This window comes from Oryzias latipes, chromosome 1, assembly GCF_002234675.1.
Source record: "Oryzias latipes chromosome 1, ASM223467v1".
NCBI classification, from domain to species: domain Eukaryota; kingdom Metazoa; phylum Chordata; class Actinopteri; order Beloniformes; family Adrianichthyidae; genus Oryzias; species Oryzias latipes.
In genome coordinates this window covers 13766555-13788297 of record NC_019859.2, presented here as the reverse complement: position 1 = coordinate 13788297, position 21743 = coordinate 13766555, and the positions used below count along the sequence as shown (strand labels likewise).

The 21743-nt window shown below is 39.0% G+C and overlaps 1 protein-coding gene across 1 annotated transcript in view; it reads left to right on the top strand.

Annotated features, from left to right (window-relative positions):
* Positions 1-21743, top strand: part of LOC101154838 (double C2-like domain-containing protein beta) — a 50042-nt gene that overhangs the window by 4043 nt on the left and 24256 nt on the right. Inside the window, exons 3-7 of the mRNA XM_004065859.4 lie at positions 2646-2725; positions 3222-3296; positions 7967-8076; positions 20316-20442; positions 21296-21352. Of these exons, the coding sequence (XP_004065907.1) occupies positions 2646-2725; positions 3222-3296; positions 7967-8076; positions 20316-20442; positions 21296-21352 (449 nt within the window). The remainder of the gene's footprint in view (positions 1-2645; positions 2726-3221; positions 3297-7966; positions 8077-20315; positions 20443-21295; positions 21353-21743) is intronic.

The window sequence follows — 21743 nt, the reverse complement described above, 5'->3', positions numbered from 1 at the left end:
CAAAGTGAAATTTTTTGTTAGCACTTAAAATAATTTAAGAAATACAAATATGTATTTTATTTTGAAAGGATGTATTTAGTTTGCAAAGTTAAAATTTTAAAAGTACCGGTACTCTTAAAATTCCAAATAGAAGTAAAAAAAGTTTTAACTTAACAACCAACTTAGTTAAGCCTTTACATAATTGAGTTAAATTGTCACTATGGCCTATAACTATGACTATAACTATAGCCTTTAAAAAGCATCACAGATTTTTTGAGGGGTCTTGGTGGATCCCAAATCAGCAAACAATTGGTTCTTGAAAAGCCATCATATCTGTAAGAACAGGAATTCCTGATGATTCCTGCTGCATCTGCATGGCAGAGGAAAATCTTCTCCAATGTCGAATCGAATGTCTCATGCATGGCAGTTTTTGCAACTCAAGACACAAAACACAAAAGCTATTTAGAACTTCCAAGTAGTCTAAAAAAGGGTACTCATTGCAATTTAATGGTAATGCAAGACCAAAAAAAATATCTTTAGTAGAAAATACTTGTACGTTAATCAGTTTTGAATAGATTTTGAATACAAGAAAGAATAAATTACCAAGACAGCGTCTATGCACCTGCTTAATTTTCTATGTCTCATTTAAAATTAAGCTACTTGCCGGCGCATGAGGAGTAATGGACCAGACTAAAATATTCTGTCTCTGCTCCCAAAGAAGAAGCCAGACTGAATTTGACCAAGTTGTTGAAAACTTTTGCAAACTTTTCGACACACTGTGAATTATCAAAATGTGAAGGAGAGTGTAATTCATAGCTCTCATCCCCACTTTGAATTGCAGGACTTGAAATTGAAGACTAAAAGTGCCATCCAATGAATAATTTAATGTTTGTTTATAATACATTTTTGGGAATTCAACAGCATGTTGATGTTTAATGGAACATGTGATTTAGCCAGTTTATCTTACCTGTATCAGTTCAACCATCAGGTTTTTGAATGGCTGGGTAACCGCTCGCCCTTTGACACTGAACACCTTCAGAAGTTTTGAGCTGTGCCGATCCAACTCAATCATGGTTCCAGTGTACAGCGGTGCATCTTTGAAACTCTTCTTTTATCTAGGAGACATCAAAGTATCTCCATCAGTTTGAACTTTTAACATTTAAATGTGATGATATCAACCTTCCTGGAATTTACAAAAATAAAAAATGGATATCAGAACGTTATTTCAAGAGAGCTGGACATAATCCTCCATCCCATGGAGATGCACAATCTCCTCTTTCAGAGCTACAGACTGCAGAACCGCAAAGTTACAAAAGTATTAACTTACCTGAGATACTTTTAATAAAACCCATAAGTGAAAAAAATGCTTGCTTTGTTCTAGTTCTGAGCAAAGTCTATAGGCCGAGGGCATTCCTCCACTCCACAGCCAACTCCCTGAAGGACCAAGCGTCACATGATTATATCAACAATTTTCACCAATTGTGTTATAAGTCTTTATACATTTTTGCCTAAATCTTCTTACTCAACCTTAATTACAAACTATCTCCAATAAAAAAACATGGTAATGCTAATTAAATCGAATGCTAAACCTAGTAATGATAAAGACTAAAATCATTACAAAAAATGTTACTTTGATTAACCACAGTGTTAATGTAATGCTAAAGCTAACTGGCTGAGTTTAGAGAAGCTAACATTTAAAACGTAAACTGAATGTGAACTAAAGAAATTTGCTTTTTATTTTATAAGGCTTACAATATTAAACTCAAAATAAATATGACTCACAAAAACTCCACATATCTTTAATTCTGGCAGCAAAGTGCGTGAAAGCAATTCTTTTTGAGCAGAACAAGTCCAAACTAGTCCAGGTTGGTCACATGACCTTTTAGTTTTAAATGAATTCATTAAAAACGAGTTTTAGGAAATACAATTGTGCTGTAGTTCAGTGAAATCATATTTTGTTAGTAAATTTTGAGTTGCAATATTATTTAAAAAAATTACTTTTAGAGAAGCTAATTACCCACGAATATTTGATTATTTTTTTTATTTTTTTTATTTATTTTTTTGATTTATTTTGTAATAAATGTACTTAAATAGATAATGTTTCATGAACAATACCCCTTGAAGACTTTTAACAGTGTAGCAGAAGAGAGTGTAAACAAGAGATGATGGTAAATGGGAGTAGGCTTACTATACTCAGAGGCAAATTTCTAATGAACTCGTGCCACTTTGCAGAAACAATGTTTTAGAAAACGGCACAGGGAACCACTGGGAACGCTTTGACAATTGATCAAGATGATCGGAGTGGGACTTTAAGACTTTCTTTGTCCTGCTTATTCCCACTTTGATTTGCTTCAGAAGAGTTGCACAGGGTGCTCGCACAGTAATTACGGAGTCTCATGTTTTTCCAACACTGCTTGCACCTCCCACTTTATATGACAGAATAGCTCAGATGATTTATCGCACCACCGAAATAGCGGGAATGTAGTTCTTGCTCATTCACAAACAGTAATCAAACAAGACAGATCAATTCATGAGCGGCAGCGCCGCGTTTTTAAAACACCATCTGCTCCAAACATGACTCAGAACTTTTTTGTGTCTCCCCGTTTGACTGAATGTGTCTCTGCTTCTCGCTGACAGTAATTGCTGTTTGTGTGTTTTTTTTCTAGCCTATCTTGGAACGCTCGAATTCACGCTGTTATTTGATCAAGAAAACAACTGCCTCCATTGTACTATTCACAAGGCAAAGGTACACACAGTGTTTAAATTCCCTCATCTCTTGCGTAATTATCCTTGAAAACCTATTGAAAAGAGTTCTTTCGTGCTGGCAAAAGATGCCACACTGATGTTCTCTCAACCCTTCAACGGAGATGAAACTCTCATCTGCATCAGTTTTTCAGTCAGTCAAAGTTAAAACCTCAATGAAATATGGAATACGCATGCAGACACACAAAATCTTGCCCACTTCACAACAATCTTTCTGCGTACTTTGTACTGTCACACAGTGTTAATTATGTAAATCTTCCTGAAGAGCTTCTTTGATGAACAAAGAGATCTTGGAAAACACAAAAGTAGAAAAAAAACCCTGAAGACAAAAAGAAGAAGAAGGAAAAAAAAAAGCCACAGTAGAAATGATTTGACATATTCGCTGTCTTTTTCTGACCTTGTCAGCCGTCAGGGCATGATGACGTCACGTCTGACAGTACAGTATGTTTCTGACTTTGTGTGCGTCTGTGTGTCTGCAGGGCCTGAAAGCCATGGACTCCAATGGGCTGGCTGATCCATACGTCAAGCTCCATCTTCTTCCAGGAGCAAGCAAGGTCACTGCTTCAACACAACCTTAGCGCCTAATAACATAACCTCATTCAGGACCTTTCTGCCTGTCAGCACTTGCAATCAGGGATATCAAAAACATAAGAATTTCATTTTTTTTTACCTTATTTCAACCTCTTTTTGGAACTTAATGACACTATTAACCTACAAATAACACAGTTTTGTGAGATTCCACAGTTCTAATGAGTTATGTGGACGATGTTGTCAGTCATAAACTCAACAATGTTAAAAACATAATGTCTAGTAGTTTTTACATAATCAGATCCAAGCTTTACAGACACAAAACTACAGTGGCCCTGAGGTCACATCAACAAATTACTCATTGTAAAAACATTAAAGATCGAAACAGCAATTAAAAAAGCAAAACTAATAATAAAAGACAACAATATAGTGTAGGAAGGACAGAAACCAAAAAGTAAAAAAAAAAAAAACTTTTTCGAAAAACAAAAGTAATTTCCCAAAAATTCCAAATGAAATGTTAAAAAAATGAAACAAAATAAGAAACTGGAAAAGGAAGATATTATGGGACGTCACTGATTGGATTATGTCGTTTAGGTTTTTGACGAAGTTGGAAAGCAAAAGGATGTTTTCCCCAAACTGTTATAAAGAGTTAGTTGAGCAATAAATGAACTTTTGGAGTGGCTGTGGCCAGAAGCTTGAAGAAATATCTCCTGTTGAAAGATGAAATAAGGCCAAGTAATGTCTGGTTAAAAAGGTGAAAAAACTTCATCAACTAATCAGTCCATTGATGTCCTGCACCACCTACCTCTTCTGGTTTCTTATTTTCCTTCTTTTTTTTTTTTACATTTCATTTATTTTCTTAAAATTAATTTTGTTTTTCAAAACATTTCTTTTTTTGTGTTTTGTATTTTGAAATTATGTGTTGTGGAAATTGTATTTCGAGTTCTAAAATTTAATGCGTTTTCGATTATTTATTTTGCTTTTTTTAATTGTTGTGATCTTAAATATGATTTTGCGTTGACTGATTTGTCGATGTGATTTGCACTTCGGAACCGTGGTACAAAACAGATGTAGTTAAATAAATGAACAGGCCTTCAAACTAAGATTATATGCTGAACAAAAAAAGAAAAAAAAGTTAAAAAAGTTTACTTGGTGCTTTTACATTCCTGTAAAAACATGCGGTGGGACTAATTAAGTGTATTTCCTCAACCGTTGAGCATTTCCCATGGCTATTGCTTAATGCGCCTGGTCCAGTCGTCCGCGTTATTGAACACAAACAGGTTCTGCTCAGTTGCACCGCTCTCGTCTCGTTTTAAGCTTAAGCGGCAGGAAGATAAGGGTCGCCACAGCGGCGTCAGAAACCTGTTGTCAGCCATTTCGGCTGAAGGCTGACAGGAAGTGGGGCTTTTGAGACGGGCAGGGGGAGGACGCCAAAGCCAAGTCAAGTTAGGTTGAGCAAAGCACGTGTCTGGAGTCTGTGCTAACAGTAACTGAGGGGAGAGTGATGTTGTGACGTTTGACCTCCAGCTTTCTTTGCAGCTCTGTTATCAGTCCCTACTCTCTGGTTTTTGCTCAGATCTCCGGTTCGGTAGCGCTAACTGCCTGTGCCCCTCTTTGACCTTGAAATACCAACAGTGTGCGAAGAGAGAAGGGGGGAAACAAGTGAGAGGGAACCGGAGAGGGGAGACAGATGAGGGGAGGACAGCAGCAGGTGGTTGTCATGGAAACAGGGAGGATTGTTACACGGCTCACGTCAACAGACAAGAGTTGATGGTGGTGCTGGTGGTGCTGGCGGCGGGAGGGGGGTGGTAAAGGGGGTTTGCTGGGAGCGGGGGGATGCATCAATGTGTAGCCAAGTGCCCATGAGCCAGTGTTGGCTAAATAGCCACAAGACCAAGGTTATGTCACTCGGAAGGAAGGAAAGGGGGTGTGCAAGGCATGAATGACGAACGCACCGTGACACGGTCCCACATTTTCATTCTTATCCACTTCATTTGTGCACTTTGTGATGACTAATCCAGCAAAAAAGAAAAACCGCAAGACTTTTCTGAGATATGCCTCTCCCCACACGTCTCCTGCCAGCACATGCTCTCCAACTAGAATACAGGCAAGCACTCTGTTGGGATGTACAACAGGCACTGCAACCCACGCGGTGTTTGACCTTGTATGCATGCAGACACATGCTAAAGATTTAGTCACAGCCACACAGAGCTGCCCCCCCCCCCCACACACACACACACACACTCATTCAAACCCACCCAATCCTTCTGTCCTTCTCATCACTGCCCCTCTCCATCTCACACACACAAACATGCTCTGACAGTGGCTCATGGTGCCCCGACGGTCACTGGTATTTTTATGTTCCCCTTCCAAGCAGAGATGCATGAATGAGTTGCTCGCTGCCAGACTCATCAAGGCTCTGGGAAATAGGGACTGAGTAAGAGGCAGTGTGAGATAAGTAAAAAAAATAAAAGGAGTAATCATGCAGACAGATGGAGAGAAAGGAGGAAGAGTGTGATAGACAGATGGAGGTTTGGCGATAAAACATTTAGAAACAGATTCTAACCACCCGTTCAGAGCCGGAATGCAGGGTGGAAGTGCAGGAAAGGTAACTGGTGTTTTGAATGTTTTGTGCTGTGAGATATGTGATCGTAAAACCAACCCCACTGTTAAAAAACAGCTGAAGATTTAAGAAGGTGGTGGGGGTTGTGGAGTCCACCGTGTGCAGCCACGCCGCGAGATGTGCCCCTGCTCGTGCGTCCTTCATCACTTTAATCACTCAGACAAATTACATGAATTGAAATGCTTGCTCTGTTGATGAACTGAGCTCTGAGAGGCTGATTCCAGCTGATAAGTTTCCAATACATAACAGAAAACAAAAGACAGGACAGGCACGGAGAAAGAAGGAGGGTAGAGGAGAGAACTGATAAAACAATGGGATGTGGTGACAATAACAGACCAAGGGGAGGCAAAAAAATGGCAGGGAGGGTTGGCATATGGCCCCAAGGCACTGTAACGAGGGGCTGACAGTGGCAGAATGGAAAAGAAAAGCTGAGGCGCTTAACGGTGGAGCTTCAGCCATGGGCAGCAGTTGTACTGAGAAAGATGGAAACACTTTCTTTACTGGCTGCATAATCAATGTGTTTGCAGCATCATTTATCATAGTTACAAAAAAGGTGATGCAAGATCATTTATTCAAGTTTGTTCAACAAGAATATCTAAGAATATTGCAATACTGGGGAAAGCAAATAAATTGTAGTAAAAATGTTATATAAAGGAGAAAATTTGTACAAAGTGAAAGTAGAACCTGTCCGTTCCTCTGAATGTTTCATTAATCACAAAAACAATGTCTTCTCATATGAAACCTTAGATATTTGTTAACCTATATTTGTGTCAGTTGAGAGCAGGGCTCTTTTTTCTCTGCAATTGAGAATTTTTCACCACCATCACAGTTTTACGTGTGGCCACTGAGCAGCACTGGAGCAGCAGTGAGACTTTTGCTGAAGGGCACTGCAGTAGGGTTTGGGAAGGTGGAACACTCCTGGGCATTTGTCCCTCCCAGATTTTATCCTGCTAAGTTTTAAACCATCAAGCCTGCAGCCAAAAGTCAGCGTCTGTAACCATTAAAGACCCACTTTGATAAAAATGGTGTTTTTCTGTGTTTTTAACATGTTATTGTGGAATTTTTGTCATGATGGAGGACATAAAGACAGAAAATTAAGCTTTAATTTTAATTAAGATTTTTGAGTGTTTCTATATTTGAATCATTGTAAATCAGGAGCATTTGGAAAAATGGGTTTGACAAAGCTAGTAGGTGTGACGACCTACATCTGCATGCCACAAGCTGCCTGCTCTGCTCTATTCTGATTCAACCACTTGTAGACGACCACGTACATCCGTGTACATCTTTATTTTCCGCATCTGAGCTGCATCTGAATCAAACTTGTTACGTTTTTGTTGCACCGCTAATGTTCAATTGGGGCTGTGAGGGGCTGTAAGCTAGCGGAAGAGAGTGTAAGATGATGGGAAGTGAGGGAAGTCTTGTACTGTGCCAACGGTCCTGCCCACAATTCAGAGGTGAATTTCTGATGAACTACTGCTGCTCTGCAGAAACTATGTCCTAGAACACGACACAGGTTTTTGATTTAGACTAATGACAGCATAATTATAATTAAAAGACCACAGGGGACACTTTAACAATAGATCAAAACATGATAAGAGTGGGACTTTCAGATTCCACTGGGGTTTGATAGATTTGTTAAAATAGTAAAATAATATCAAAATCACATGCACCAAATTAAAAATGGCTAAATGATTCTCATTTTCGACGTTATCAGGCAGATGTGTTGCTCTATCATTTTGCTGTGGTGTTGCACTGAATTTGAAACGGCGCTTCTTTTGGAGGTCTGACTGGTGTCAGCACAACTCTCTTATCAGCCAGAGAGGCAGAGGCATGAACAGGTGAGGCAAGACAAGCCCACCGTCCTTTCACTCTCTATCTGCAAGATGTCAGAGATTTCCTGAGGGACAAAGATAAATGATGCCGCTCTCTTTTTTTTGTGTCTTTCTTTGTCCTTTCTTGGTTTTTTTGTCCACACATTTATTCCGCATAGTTATGATCCTTTGTGTCCTTTATTTGTTTTGATCGGGCAGTTCCAAACCCCTGCTTTCATTTCTTTTTGTTGTCCTTCTGCAGGCAAACAAGCTACGCACAAAGACCCTGAAGAATACTCTAAATCCAGTATGGAATGAAACACTCATTTATCACGGCATCACAGGAGCTGACATGACCACAAAAACGCTCAGGTAAGTTCTCAGCTCTGACGTTCTCTAAGGCAGGCCATTAGCATCCCTCCCTAGACAGCCAAGTGAGCAATTCATTATGAAGGTAGGAGATGAAAGGCCAATGCTCTCCACTGAGATGCTGGATGCACAGCGTGCTTCCCGGTGGAATTTTTCAGGTACTGCAGTTAATTATTACAGCCAGGTGACACAAGCACACTGTTCTATTTCCTATCGCCGCAGTAACAGCTCAGGTGTTGGCTTATCCAGAAGTCCCTGCCCCTCCTCCTCCTCATGGTGTTCTCCCTTATGGTATGATTGAGGTCAAATGTAGCCATCTTGTCCCAAAAAAAATCAGGTGCACTCCTGTCATCCTGCATGAGAGTTACACATGTGCTTCATTTGTCGATGTGTGTGCTGAGTGCAGTCAGTGTCAGTTTACTCAACACGTTCATGATAGGGTTGGATGTTTATCCTGAGGAAATGCAACACTGATGCATACACAAACACAATTCCATCTACGCTGTAGACACAAATACACAGTGAGGTGTGTGCCTATCCTCTTGTGATTATGTCAAGGGCAATCACAGGCAGGAAAGAACATGTGGCCCCTCCTTTGTATGTAGACAGAACACACAGGCTAAACCACAAATGTCCTTGAGGCGTAGACCTGCTGAAAATTTTTTCCAATTCCAAAACCAGACAGAGGATCCTTCAAACGAGAGGAAACCCAGCTCAAGGGCACATTGAGATGATGCCAAAATGAAAAAGAGGAAGATGTGGAGTATGATCAGTAACACTCATGAGATAAAAGTAAGATAGAGTGAGGGCTTGGACCATCAAGGATTTGGAAAGAAAAAAGCTAGAAGGGTGTTGAGTGACAGATAAATGGGGGAGAATGAGAAATGTGGGAAAGTCAAGATGACAGGATGGAGACATGGAGAGGATCCAAGGGTCAGATGAAGGAGAGAAAAGATTTAGCACAGAGATTCTGAAGTAATGTAATGAAGAAACTAATGTACGGCGAAACAAAGCACTGAAAAAGTAAAAACACGTATGAGAAAAATGTAAAGCATCGTACAAAAATGTGATACTTGAATGTGGGTTTAACCCACAGTGTTCACACTAGATAAGCAGGGAGGGGCGTCTTTTCTTTTCTTTTTCTACTGTTTACTAGTGCGTGAAAAGTCGAAGCAGTTTTTCTTTCACAGCTCTGTTACAATAAATGACAGACTTGGTGTCATGAAATTCTGCCTGTGCACAAACCGCAATTATTAATTTATTCTCCACGATCAATTTTCAAAAATTGGCACTTCTGTGAACTAAAGGAGACGCCATCCATACGTCACTACCAAATCTGAGTCACAGATTGATCAGAGACTTGGTTGACTTGATTCAACCTTCAACAAGCGTTTTGCACGTGGAGCCCGAAAATGGTCTTAAAAATGTAAGTAACTATGAGTAACATGAGATTTTTGAAAGCAGAAGCCCAAAACACACATTAATGTGGGCTTAGATAGACTTCTACGTGTTGCTGAGGGCGGTGTGAACGTAACTCAAGACACGAGACAAGTGTGAAGGATGAGATCTCTGACAGCAGAAACAGACATAAAGACAGGCTTGTGTTTAGATGCAAACTACCACAGCTAAAGAACAGGTTTTGTCATCACCGCATCTCGTCAGATAGTGGCAGGATAAGGAAGAAGCTGAGAGGAATCCCCTCAGCTGTGTTTATGAACTGGGTTGTGCCACTATGCATCAAGCTTGTGCCAGCAGGATGTGGAGGAGAGCATGTTGCCTCTACTGATCCCTGTTCTTTGTGCTCAGCTAACAAGAAGGCCCTGAAGGCCCGGGAATTTTTGAAGGTTACTATTAGATTGGCCCACAAAGCTGTTGAAGTCACAACCCTCAAGTTTAGAGGAATGGTTTATCGTACTCGTACAAGAGCTTTGACAGGAAAGTCTTTTAGATTGGATTTTTCCATCCTCTCTGGAATAAAAACCTTTCAGCCTTAAATTCTGTACTCCTTTCATTAATCGCTTTGGTAAATGAGGTGTTCTTTACAAAAGTAACAGAATATCAGCACTATTTATTTGAATTTATACAAGGACTTCAATTTCATAGCATCTTGGGGAACGGATCCAATTCTGTTAGCACCACCTTGGGGCTAACACATTAATAATGCATGCACGCAAATACATCCTATATTTCAGAGCTTTGGTAAATAAATTAGGAAATGCATTTATGGCTGGTTTCTCAATAAAATAGTACAGTGGACTCAGTTCAAACAGGAATGCAAGTAACATTACTCCTTTGGTTGGATTTGCTTTCACACCAGGCGTGCTCTGAGGCAAACCAGACTGACGCAGCCCAAATGCTTGGAACAATCACACAGGTCCAAAAGTTAACCACTTGGAAGCTCTATTACCTGACCAAGAGTGGGATAAAAGCAAGAAAATGAAAAGCTGCTATTGCCTTGTGCCTGTGCCTCCTCTCTTTATTGTATTGTGCTGTGGGTGATTTATTTCGTCCCTCGTAATATGCACCATTTAAAGCATTTTCGCTTCTGCGCATGTGTTTACCCTCAAGTGAGTCAAGAGCCCTGCTCTTGAGGGAACTATGGTTAGTATGTTTGGTCAGCAGCAGGTTTCGGGTTAAAGTTTTAAAAGGTAAACTATCCAAATGAACAAATACTGTTTTGAATCAGGCTGCCTGGTTCCACAGTAGTTAACGCAGCGAGAACGCAGCGAGAAGACCCTGGTTTAGATCCAAGATGGGACTTTTCTGTGTGGAGTTTCCATGTTCTCCCCCTGCATGCAAGGGTTTTCTTCGGGCACTCTGGCTTCCTCCTACAACATGCTTCATAGGTTATTTGCTTGTAGGTATAGATAGATAGATAGATAGATAGATAGATAGATAGATAGATAGATAGATAGATAGATAGATAGATAGATAGATAGATAGATAGATAGATAGATAGATAGATAGATAGATAGATAGATAGATAGATAGATAGATAGATAGATAGATAGATAGATAGATAGATAGATAGATAGATAGATAGATAGATAGATAGATAGATAGATAGATAGATAGATAGATAGATAGATAGATAGATAGATAGATAGATAGATAGATAGATAGATAGATAGATAACTTTATTTATCCATTTGGGAGGTTCCCGCATGGAAATTGACATCTCCATCGCATACAGCACTGGTTGACATACATATAGGAAAAAGCAGCACAGTAACTAGAAAAATTAGAAAAATTAGAACAGTAAGAAACAGTTTAAATATCTGCAAAACAGCATATACAAAAAAGAAAGGTCATTCAGGCCCTTTCCCTTTCCTTTTCTGTCGCCCTCCCCCCTCCTAAGTGGTGGTTAAAGAGTTTGATGGCACGGGGGACAAAGGAGTTTCTCAGTCTATTAGTCCTGCACCTTGGGAGGAGCAGCCTCTTGCTGAAGGTGCTTCTCTGGCTGCTGATGGTCGTGTGCAGAGGGTGGGTGGCATTGTCCAGGATACACGTTAGTTTTTTTAGTGACCTTTTCTCTGCAACAGTAGCCAGAGGGTCTAGCCTTGTGCAAACCACAGAACCAGCCCGCCTGATCAGCTTCTCCAGCCTGGAGAAGTCTGTCTTTGAGGTGCTACCCCCCCAGCACACCACAGCGTAGGTTAGAGCGCTGGCGACCACAGACTGGTAGAAGATCCCCAGGAGCTTCTTGCAGATGTTGAAGGATCTTAACCTCCTCAAGAAGTACATCCTGCTCTGGGCCTTCATGTACAGCTGCCCCGTGTTGCTCGTCCAGTCCAGCTTGTTGTCCAGCCACAGCCCAAGATATTTATAGGTCTGCACAACCTCCACCTCCTCCACTCCTATCAGAACTGGTCTGGGGTTGGGTCTGTCCCTCCCAAAGTCGATGACCAGTTCCTTAGTCTTGGAGGTGTTGAGCTGTAGGTTATTTTTGTGGCTCCAGACAACAAAATCCTTCACCAGGCTCCTGTACTCCTCCTCCTCGTCGCCACTGATACACCCCACGAGTGCGTGATTATGTAGGTCTGCGACAGGCTGGTGACCTGCTCAGGGTGTACCTCGCCTTGCCCGGACAGCAGCCAGTTTAGCCCCCCGAAAATGAATTGATGGATGGTTTGAATTAAACTTGCTAGTGTGAATTCACCCATGTATAAATAGAAAACTTATTCAGTGCATTTAGTTTTTACAATCAATTGCAGCTCTCAGAAATTCACTGTTGGTATAAGGTTTTCTAGAGAACCAAAATGCTAGAAATTTACGATACGCGGCTGCAAAATTCATCCCTCACATTAAACAATCTGAAAATGAAACATGAAAAAACTTCCTTGGCAAGTAATTAAAGTAAAATAGTGGTGTTTTTAACAAATTCTATGTTAAAGTCTTCTGCTACAGATGCTACAGATTCTCTATAATTTAAGATACATTTCTGAATATTTCTTTATTTAAATTGTTGTGAATCAGGAGCAGATGAAAAACTGTAGATGAAAAACCGCCATGAAAATGCTCTCATCTAAAAGGCTCACTTGCTTAAATGCTGTGATGCAGCAAGTGAAATGGGCAGACCATATTTTTACAGCTCCACCTGATTTTGATGCATCCATTTGGAGACAAATGGATAAAATTAACATTTTCCTCATCTGAGCAGGCATCTGGCCCAAAACTGTACAAGTGGATAGTTCTAATGTTGTTTGCCATTTTTGTTACCACTAATGTTAGCTTGGAGTTGTAAGGGGCTGTAGGCTAGTGGGGGAGTGTGTAAATAAAGGAGTAATGGGACATCAATGGAGGCTTACAACAGCCCCAAAATTCAGAGGTGAATTTCTGATGAACTGTCGCTTTGCAGAAACTATGTTCTAGAAAACGGCATCTTCATCACTAAAAGACCACTGGGAACGTTTTTACAACAGATCAAATCCACAAACTTTAAAAACCACAAGCTCAAAACATAAGACAAATCTGGCAAAAACAAACTACTAAAAAACGGATGCACTGAGAAATGCTAAACAAGCAGCGTGAAATAAACTGAGATTTGGGGTTCACAATCAAAGAGAGTTTAACACAAAAAACAGTAGGCTGAACTCGCCAATAGGTGTCTCTTACACTGCTGAAAATTTTGGCCCAAATCTGTATTGTCTTTGCTTCTATGCCACTAAATTACATACATAACACATGTGTATCAGATGTTTTAAGAAGAAGCTCCAATGTCACATTTCGTTTGACTTTAATATACCATCAGCACGCACAGGCATCGTGAACTACACTGGAGGAGAACACAACAATATCAAAAAATGGTTAAAAAGAGGCAGACAAAGCTTACAGTGCGGGACATTATTTCTGCCCCACATTCAGGTCACACTGTAGACTACTCAGAACTATCTAGAGAGAAGCCCAGGGACATCCACAGCAGCAGAAGGGAAGGGATTGTTTGATCAATGAGACAATCCTTTACATTTGTACTACAAACACCAATCAATTATGAGGTCAAGCCAAGAAAAAAGTAGCTTAGATCACAGATCCCAACAAACAAAGGCTGAAAGCAAAGTTGGACTACAACCAACAACTTCTGGGGCATGGAGTGATCCTCCTGTGCTGTTCATTGTGTGACACAGAAAAGTTGGCAACTGTTGAGATCAATGAATTATATACGTTTTTCTTTAACCCTTATGCTATCCTAGGCACTTTAGCGTTGGGAGTTGGGTCATCTAGACCCACTAGACAGTGCTCTTTTCAGTGCTTTTTTCTTCAATGATTTGTGATCTTCACTGGTGTCCATGGATTACATGAAATCTTTCCACCTTTATCCACCTTTATCATGGTAGGAATAACACGCCAATGTAAGGGTGGGGTCATCTAAGATAGGACAAGGGTAAAATGATTTCCTCTGAGAGTAGCTTTACTGCATAAAGCCATCATGTCCAATCAAAATAAAGATATCCAGGTTGATTGAAGAGCCATAAATGGTTGAAAATAAGGGAAAAAACTCAAACTTCCAACTGCAATTTTGTTCTTCCTCTTTTCAATAATCTTAAAATGCTGAGCCTTGGTGTGCTTACTTATCTTTAAGGGCCACAGGAAGTCCATTTTGTTATTAAGAATGAAGCAGCCGAATAAACCAATAACTAATTCTTTCAATCCTGACTTCACGGTTGGCCTCAGAACAGCTAATCCTTTAATTGATGCAGCAAAACTGCTAGAGGTGCTCTAGTCTTGAGAGAAAAATCCTTTGAACTGTAATGCACTGCATCATCTTGATGAATAATTTATGCTGTTACTATGTATTAAAAGCATAATTATTTAAAGGCATTCGAAAGAACTCAAGATACTTTTAACTTCCAGTAAATGTCTGCTTGTTTCTCAACTGATTTTGTCATCTGGGGTCAATGTGACAGGAGGAGTAGATTCCCTTGAATCTGCCTGCTCGTGAATTTCCGGTGGTTTTGAAAGCACTGCCCGGTAATGAGGCGATCTTCAAACCACTCCATTGCACCGCACATTTTAGAGAGAAGCTATTTGGGAAGACTCATTTTTAGTTCTTGTAACTATCATTATGTCACTAAAACGATTAACAAGCTGCCAAATAACAGCAGCGAGATGGAACACGTGAAAGTATTGAGATCAGTGGTGGATTTCGAAGGAGTTTCTGTTTGTTAAAGGAGTACAAACAGGATGTCAGTGCAGGGTCTAGTCTATCTCCTCTTAATTTCTTCCATCTATCTCTTCATTCCTCCATCTGGCTCCATAATAGACTTGACCATCCTCTTCTGTGGGCAGATGGGAATAGGTCTACCACTCTGATTCGATTTCGTATTGAATGGAGGGCAAGCTGAGATTGGATACCAGATGCTGCTGGTGGAATGTAGTCAGACACTGAAATTTAAAGGAAAAGAAGAAAAAGAAGTGATGTTAGGGCCTAAATGATGCATGGTAATGGCACTTCATTGAAAAGAATTTCATCCACAATTAGTTGGAAATAAAAGTCTCCCTATTTTGCAGCAAAAACATTCTGATTGAGAGAGGCATCAAGCTATCCAGCCACTGTGTAAATAATCTGTTAAAAATCTTAATGGGACCCTTGATTATAAAAAAGAGAGAAGAAAAAAGTGGTATGGAAGGAAAATATATGTAGATTAAAGCACATTAGTATTTTTGTTTAGCAAGTCGGGGATTAACATGGACATCACCATTTTGTTTCCTGCATTGCATCAAAGTGCCTCCTCAAGCTCTGTAAAGACTGCATCTCTACATCCCTTGCAAAGGGTGTTCCAAAATTCCTCAGGTGTTCTGTAATCAGATCACAGGTTTAATGAGATCTTGAGCCCCTCAAATTTTTTTTGCTTCAACTCTGTATTGTGTATGCTGGCTCATCAAAGTCTTCTGCCCCTTCCAGCTCCCCACATAAAATGTTCTGCTCCTTTGCTCTTGCTGTGGGTATCCTAACACCTTCTCTAACTGTTTTTGATTTAGTTTTTATGTGCGTAAAAAACAAAGAAACTTTATGAAAGCCCATAAAACCAAAATGGCGGATACCGAGTTGGTTTGACATTCCAAAAATATTGCTTTGTTATCATTAACTTTTTTTTTCCCGTTTTATGTGAATGTAAATTGTTGCCAATTTACATATTTTGTCTAAAAATACATAAAAAACAAGAAATTCAAAGCTTAGAGAATGGTTCCTTTGCTAACAATACCCAGACCGTAAGTTACTCGTTCTCTTCAATCACTTAGTGTTCCATTTGGAAGGGCACCAGCCCCTAAAAAGATTGTCTCAGCGTAGAGTCTCAATGGGCCAGCTGTAAATTGCAAACAGAACATGCGAAACATTAAAAACCAAAACAAGAACAGCATTTTCTGGACATGAAACTGTAAAACAAAACTATTATTCTGCAAGAATAGAGCATGTTTACATGACTGCTGCATAGCACACTGGTTTATGCAAAAATAGTTTGAGGCTTCCTTATACTTTGTAAATCAGTCAAAAATCCAGTTGCCTTTACAGTGAAAATTATCGGTCATTCCTCGTGATTTTGTGTGTTCAGAAAGCCACAAGCTTTCACAGCCCAGGGTATGGTCGCATTTCCTGCACTTTTTTATCTGTCAAATCAAAACAATGTATATCTAAGTTTAATTTGACATGTTTGAGATGGCTCTCAAATATTTTGAAGTCCCATTACAGAAGGTGATAGTTTTCTTTTTTCTTTCAGCTTGTCATGTTCAACAGCTGAGCAAACAGATTTGAGCTGAAAGCCTCTTGTGTTGGACATATTTTACTGTTATAACAGGGGGTTATGAATCTTCTGACACACAAGGTATATATTTGTATGAACATCCTTGTTTTCATTTTTTAAAAACGTTTTTAAAATTCTGAACTGAAACTGAAGACTCTCACAAATGTTTTGAGACATAAATGTATTTTCTGATTTAATTTGAAGTCTGGTGAGGCGGCAGTGGAGAACTGCTAAAAATGACCTGGCCTCAGTCAGACCCCGAGGCAGATTTACAGCTTCCTCTCACCTACCAGCAGCAACACTGTTCTAAGGATTGTATTTTTATTTACCACAAAAGCACATAGCAACTCTGCAAACTCAGGGCTCTATGGATCTAATCTTTAGCAGTTGCTTCATTACTTATTCCTAAATAAAAACAGCTGTTGCTGTAGCAGATTACACTTAAAGGTTGTGCAGCAACAATCAGGTGAAAAGGTGGATTAAAGAAGTGACTTGCTGTGTTAATGAATGGCACAAAATGCTAGAATTACAAAACAAAACAAAAAAGAAATTAAAGGAAACCTAGACAAGAATCTGCTTTTTAATTTAAATGAGTTTGCCCAATAAAGTAAGACATAGTAATTAATGCTCTCCTCTTTGTTTTTCCAATTCATTCAATCCAGGGTTTTTACTTCTCCAGTGTTTTTAAAACCCATCCAGAGATCCCATCCACACGTTTTATGATAATCACATGCCAGTTATTTATTTATTTATTTATTTTTTCATGTTGAATTTCCCAGTGCAATCCACCTTAAATTATGTGGTTTGAAGTGATGCAAAACAGCAGAGAAAAGATAATAAACCAACAAGGCTCTAATAATTCCACATGTCCTTATGATTTAATTATATAATCCTCAAGGAATCTCTGATCATATTTTCTTATATATTACGGAGTTAAACCAACATCATTATTTCACCAAAGTACATGAAGTACATGAAGCATTGTATGTAAGAAGATAAAACATTGAAAACCAGAATGGAAATGTTAGACCATAGAATGTTGAAGGAGGCTCCATGAATGTATTGTGACATTTGTGTTGAACTACTACTTACTACTACTGCAGACCTACAAGAGAGAGTTTGGTACTTTTCCGCAGTCTCAATATCAAGATGACGCGCTCAGTTTACTAAATCATGATTTATTGCATATTTGCTCACAATAACCTCTAGAGTTTACGATAATGGTCCTAAATGACAAGTATTAACTTTTTTAAAGTCAGAAATGTTGCCACAATGTATTAACATGACAGGAAAGGAACAGTATGTTCAGGGCAGTGCCCATTCATTACAAGTTATTTATTTAGAAAATAAAACAGGTTGCCTTTTGTTTCCGTAAGGTGACACCTCTGTTCACACTTGATCGTTAAAAAAACTAAGCAATGAGTTTTAGATAAACAAAAGTGTCCATAGCTAAATTAGGAAAAAAGAAAACACACTGTCTGGTCTGATGATTGCTACTGAACATAGGTGGTAGTCTGAATCTGGATCACACCTCAACTCTGAATAACACCATTTGTGAATGTTTAGGTGTAGGTTTTTGAGGAGAACTCAATAGCTGGAGACTAGAGCTAGAGCAACAAACATGTTAAAACATTTTAAATGTAACTCTAGCAACAAAAAAGAAGACCCAAGTTCATGACAAAACCAAATCTGAGACACAACAAACCCAAAACGGTGGAAAAACAGAGGACCTGACAGTGAACAACCTAATCCAGTGACCCAAGAAAGCTTGATAACAGGACAGAAACTGAACACAAAAAGCTGAAACAGATGACCATGTTTATTAATCCCAACAGGAAAAAACATTTCTTTAAGCAACATTCCATTCTCAAGTTTTGGTCACATCTTGACGTGAAAAACATTTAACTCAATCACTTTTGCTAACTTCTGCATTCCCGGTAACCCTTTGACTCTGGAGATATTGCTGGCGACACCTAGATAACCCACACTCTTTGACATACCGTAACTCCTCCACACTTCATGTGATCAATGTGAATCAGCTGATTCAGAAAAGCCACGTTTCATACCGGCTTTGCACCAATATGCAATAAATAACTAACGTGAAGAGTTGCAAAATGGTGCTTTTCTCCACGACAGAATCAGCTGATTTATATCAACTGTGTAATTTACTGCTGTTCAGTGTTGCACATCAGCACAAGGCTGGTTTTCTACCCTTCAAAATCTGCTGGAATTACATAAATTTTGTACATACACAGTTGAAGAGTTACTGTAGTCTAAAGAATTTAAACACTGGAGCTAAAGCTCTGGTGTATAAGGGTTAAGTTGATGGTAGCCCATGTCTGAGGGTGTGATCCCCCTCGGGTCTGTTGTGAAATGTAAGAAGGCTGTAAATGTGTAACAAAACATCTGAGACTAGATGTGACAACCTAGATCAATAAATGGAGAGCTGTGGGTATTCTGATTGATTTAAACTTGACACTGTTGCCATGTCAATGTTGTGAGCGAAGTGAGGAGTCGACATTTATGTTTATGAACTTCAGCAAGCTGACCATATTTACGATTGAGAGGGTACAGCTGTCCTCTTGTTGGCCATGAGGATGTTTGTGTTCCTTTCAGAGAAGAGGGAACTTACTGTAGTACTCAAATCTGCTTACTTTGGTATTATCTATAAGAATGATTCACAGTTTAGCTTGTAAAAAGTGCATATTATTAATGTGCCACTCCAATTATCGTTTGATCTATTGTAAAAGTGTTCCGAGTGGTCTTTTCATTATGAAAATGCTGTTTTTAGCTAAAATTCTGCAGTGCAGTAGGAGTCAAGGGTAGGACCATTGGCACGGACCAACCCCACCCCCCTTCACAGTTTCTGAGAGCTCTCTGTTTTTTATATGGTCTTGTTAGCTCACATCCCCTCACAACACCAACCTAACATTACTTAAAAAAAAAACACTTTAACAGTAAGAACATCGAACATGGTTGTGATTCTTTGGGCTTATTGCCAGAAAACGCATTCAGCTTCCAATCTTTCATTGACCATAATGTAAATTAGAAGTCTCTTTATTACAATGTATTCTTCTTGTGATGCTGTCTATAAGAGGAGACAGGTGAATCAATATCTCCCTCTGTACTTACACAATGGGGCCTCTATAAAATGAATTTAGAGCTCGCTCTTCTCTCTTTGTCTTCATTGACACACCTTGACCCGACTCCTCCTCTTCTTTTTTCTCTGATAGTTGGACATTTGATATCCCTGTCCCAAGCTTTTATTCATGACCAATGAGCATCTCCAGCAGATGTTCCCAAGTCACTCTGAGTTATGACCACGTCTGTCAGATGAGATAATGTCGTTAAACATATGCAATGTTTGTAGTGACATGAAAGATTATGTTAAATTAAATTCCATACAAATAATTACTCTTTTGTCTAATTTAATATTTCGAGATTGAAATGTGCCACAGTTTTATTTTTGAATGAGTTAAAGTTGCTGAAAAAGTCCTTTTCAGAATTGGTTTTACAGTTTTTCAGTACTACAGAAACAAACCATCAAGAAATAACAAAAACGTTGCTTTCTTTCAAGCAAGAAATAAGCAGCGTTGTTTCAAGTCCTTGAGGAGTTGTCCAGTTAGGTTGATAAAAAATGTTTCTAGATGACGAGAATGGAAAACATGGTAATCCCTGGCAATAATACAAGAAATGTTTCGATAAAAAAGCTAACCCTGACCAAACTCTGTAAAACTAAAAATGAAAAACCAAAGCCAAAGTATTTTTTAAACTCCTATTTATGAATCGTTGTGGTTTTTGGACACATTTACAACCACCTGCTTGGCAAGTTGCCAGTAAACACTTTAATTCTCTATTGCTTAGCTCTTCTCATTGCTAAAGTGGCTCATGAGAACCTATGGAGCTGAACACCTTGCAGGGACTAGTATTTAAAACAGGATGCATGCCTGCTTTAAACGAGTTTTCACTCATCCAGCTGTTTCTTTTCTCCTGTTTGTTCAGACTGTGTGTATGTGACATGGACAGACTTGGACGAAATGAATTCATTGGAGAAGTGAGAGTGGCTTTGAAGAAACTGAAGGAGGGTGAAAACAAACGTTACAATATGGGCTTGGAGAGAATTGCACAGGTTTGTACTGTAAATGCTTGTTTTCCTGTTTTTTGAAATAACTACTGACCTTATTTTCCCCCTAAGAATCTAAATAGTTAAATAACTATATTAAATCTTTATAACATGCTCTGGGTTAGCTTTGCAAAAAAAAGTCTGTTAAATGATGCAAGTGCCTGAGATTTATCGGGTTGCTCCTCAAGAATCTCTCACTAGATTTGACTGGAGTTTGTCCCATTTGACTTCAGTTCAGTTCAATTTCATGCCAATTTGGAGTACAAAAAAAACTTCAGAAAACAATTGGAAAGAGCTCAAAGTGCACCATCAACGTTTAAACAGTCAAAACAAACAAATTGCCTAAATGAAAACTTGGAGCCAAGTCAACTGTCAAGGTTTTTCTGCAATAGAAATCATTGATAATTGTGGGACTAAAATTTGAACTTGCAGCCTCAGAATATTTAATGCCACTTAATGAAATGTTGAATGAAATGTTTTGAGCGTTTCTCAATAGGAATACCCACTGATACCCAAGTTTAAGCTTCTCTTTTGAAGATGTTAATTTTCCTTCTGTGATCATAAAAAATGTTTTCTGATGACATTTGCTTTGAAAACTGCACCACACACATTATAATACTTCCACCCCCAAATATCATAATAAGGCTTTTGTATGGATGACTTTCTCTTCGTACTCTACATTTAATATTGATAAGCCAAATTTATACAAACAAATAGTTACATTTTTGTATCAAGACTTAAGTCTTCAAACCCTGATGTGAACCTACAAACTACAATAGGCTAAAATATTCTGGCAACATCCCTTTCATGGTCATTCTTGATCCTAAATTTATTTCACTTGTTTTGTATTTGTTTTCAGAATAAAGAAACTAACAACCAGTTGGTGGATCAAGGAGCACTTGTTGGAGAAGAGGAGGTAAGATGACGATTTAGCTTATACATGTAAAATTAAAATGAAAAAATATAGGTATATATACATGTGGGATGTGCAAAACACACGTTTGTGGCACGTTTCATCTGTTGTGTGTCGGCTCTATTGCAAAAAGGATGTGTTTAATTACCATGATCTGTGTTTGAGGCATCAATTTTAATAGCCTAATGAGCAATGAAACTGCTCACACGGATACCATGTAGCAGCGGTGTGTTAATCACACCAGAGCATTATCTCATCCCTTCTCATGATTTTAGACACAGAAGCTAATTGCTTCTGGTCTCTGATAAGATTTGGTTTATGGCTCAAGCGAGAGATTAAAGGGAGACGAGAGTACCTTTATTCTGCCTGGCCTCCAGGTTCTGTAATTACAAGC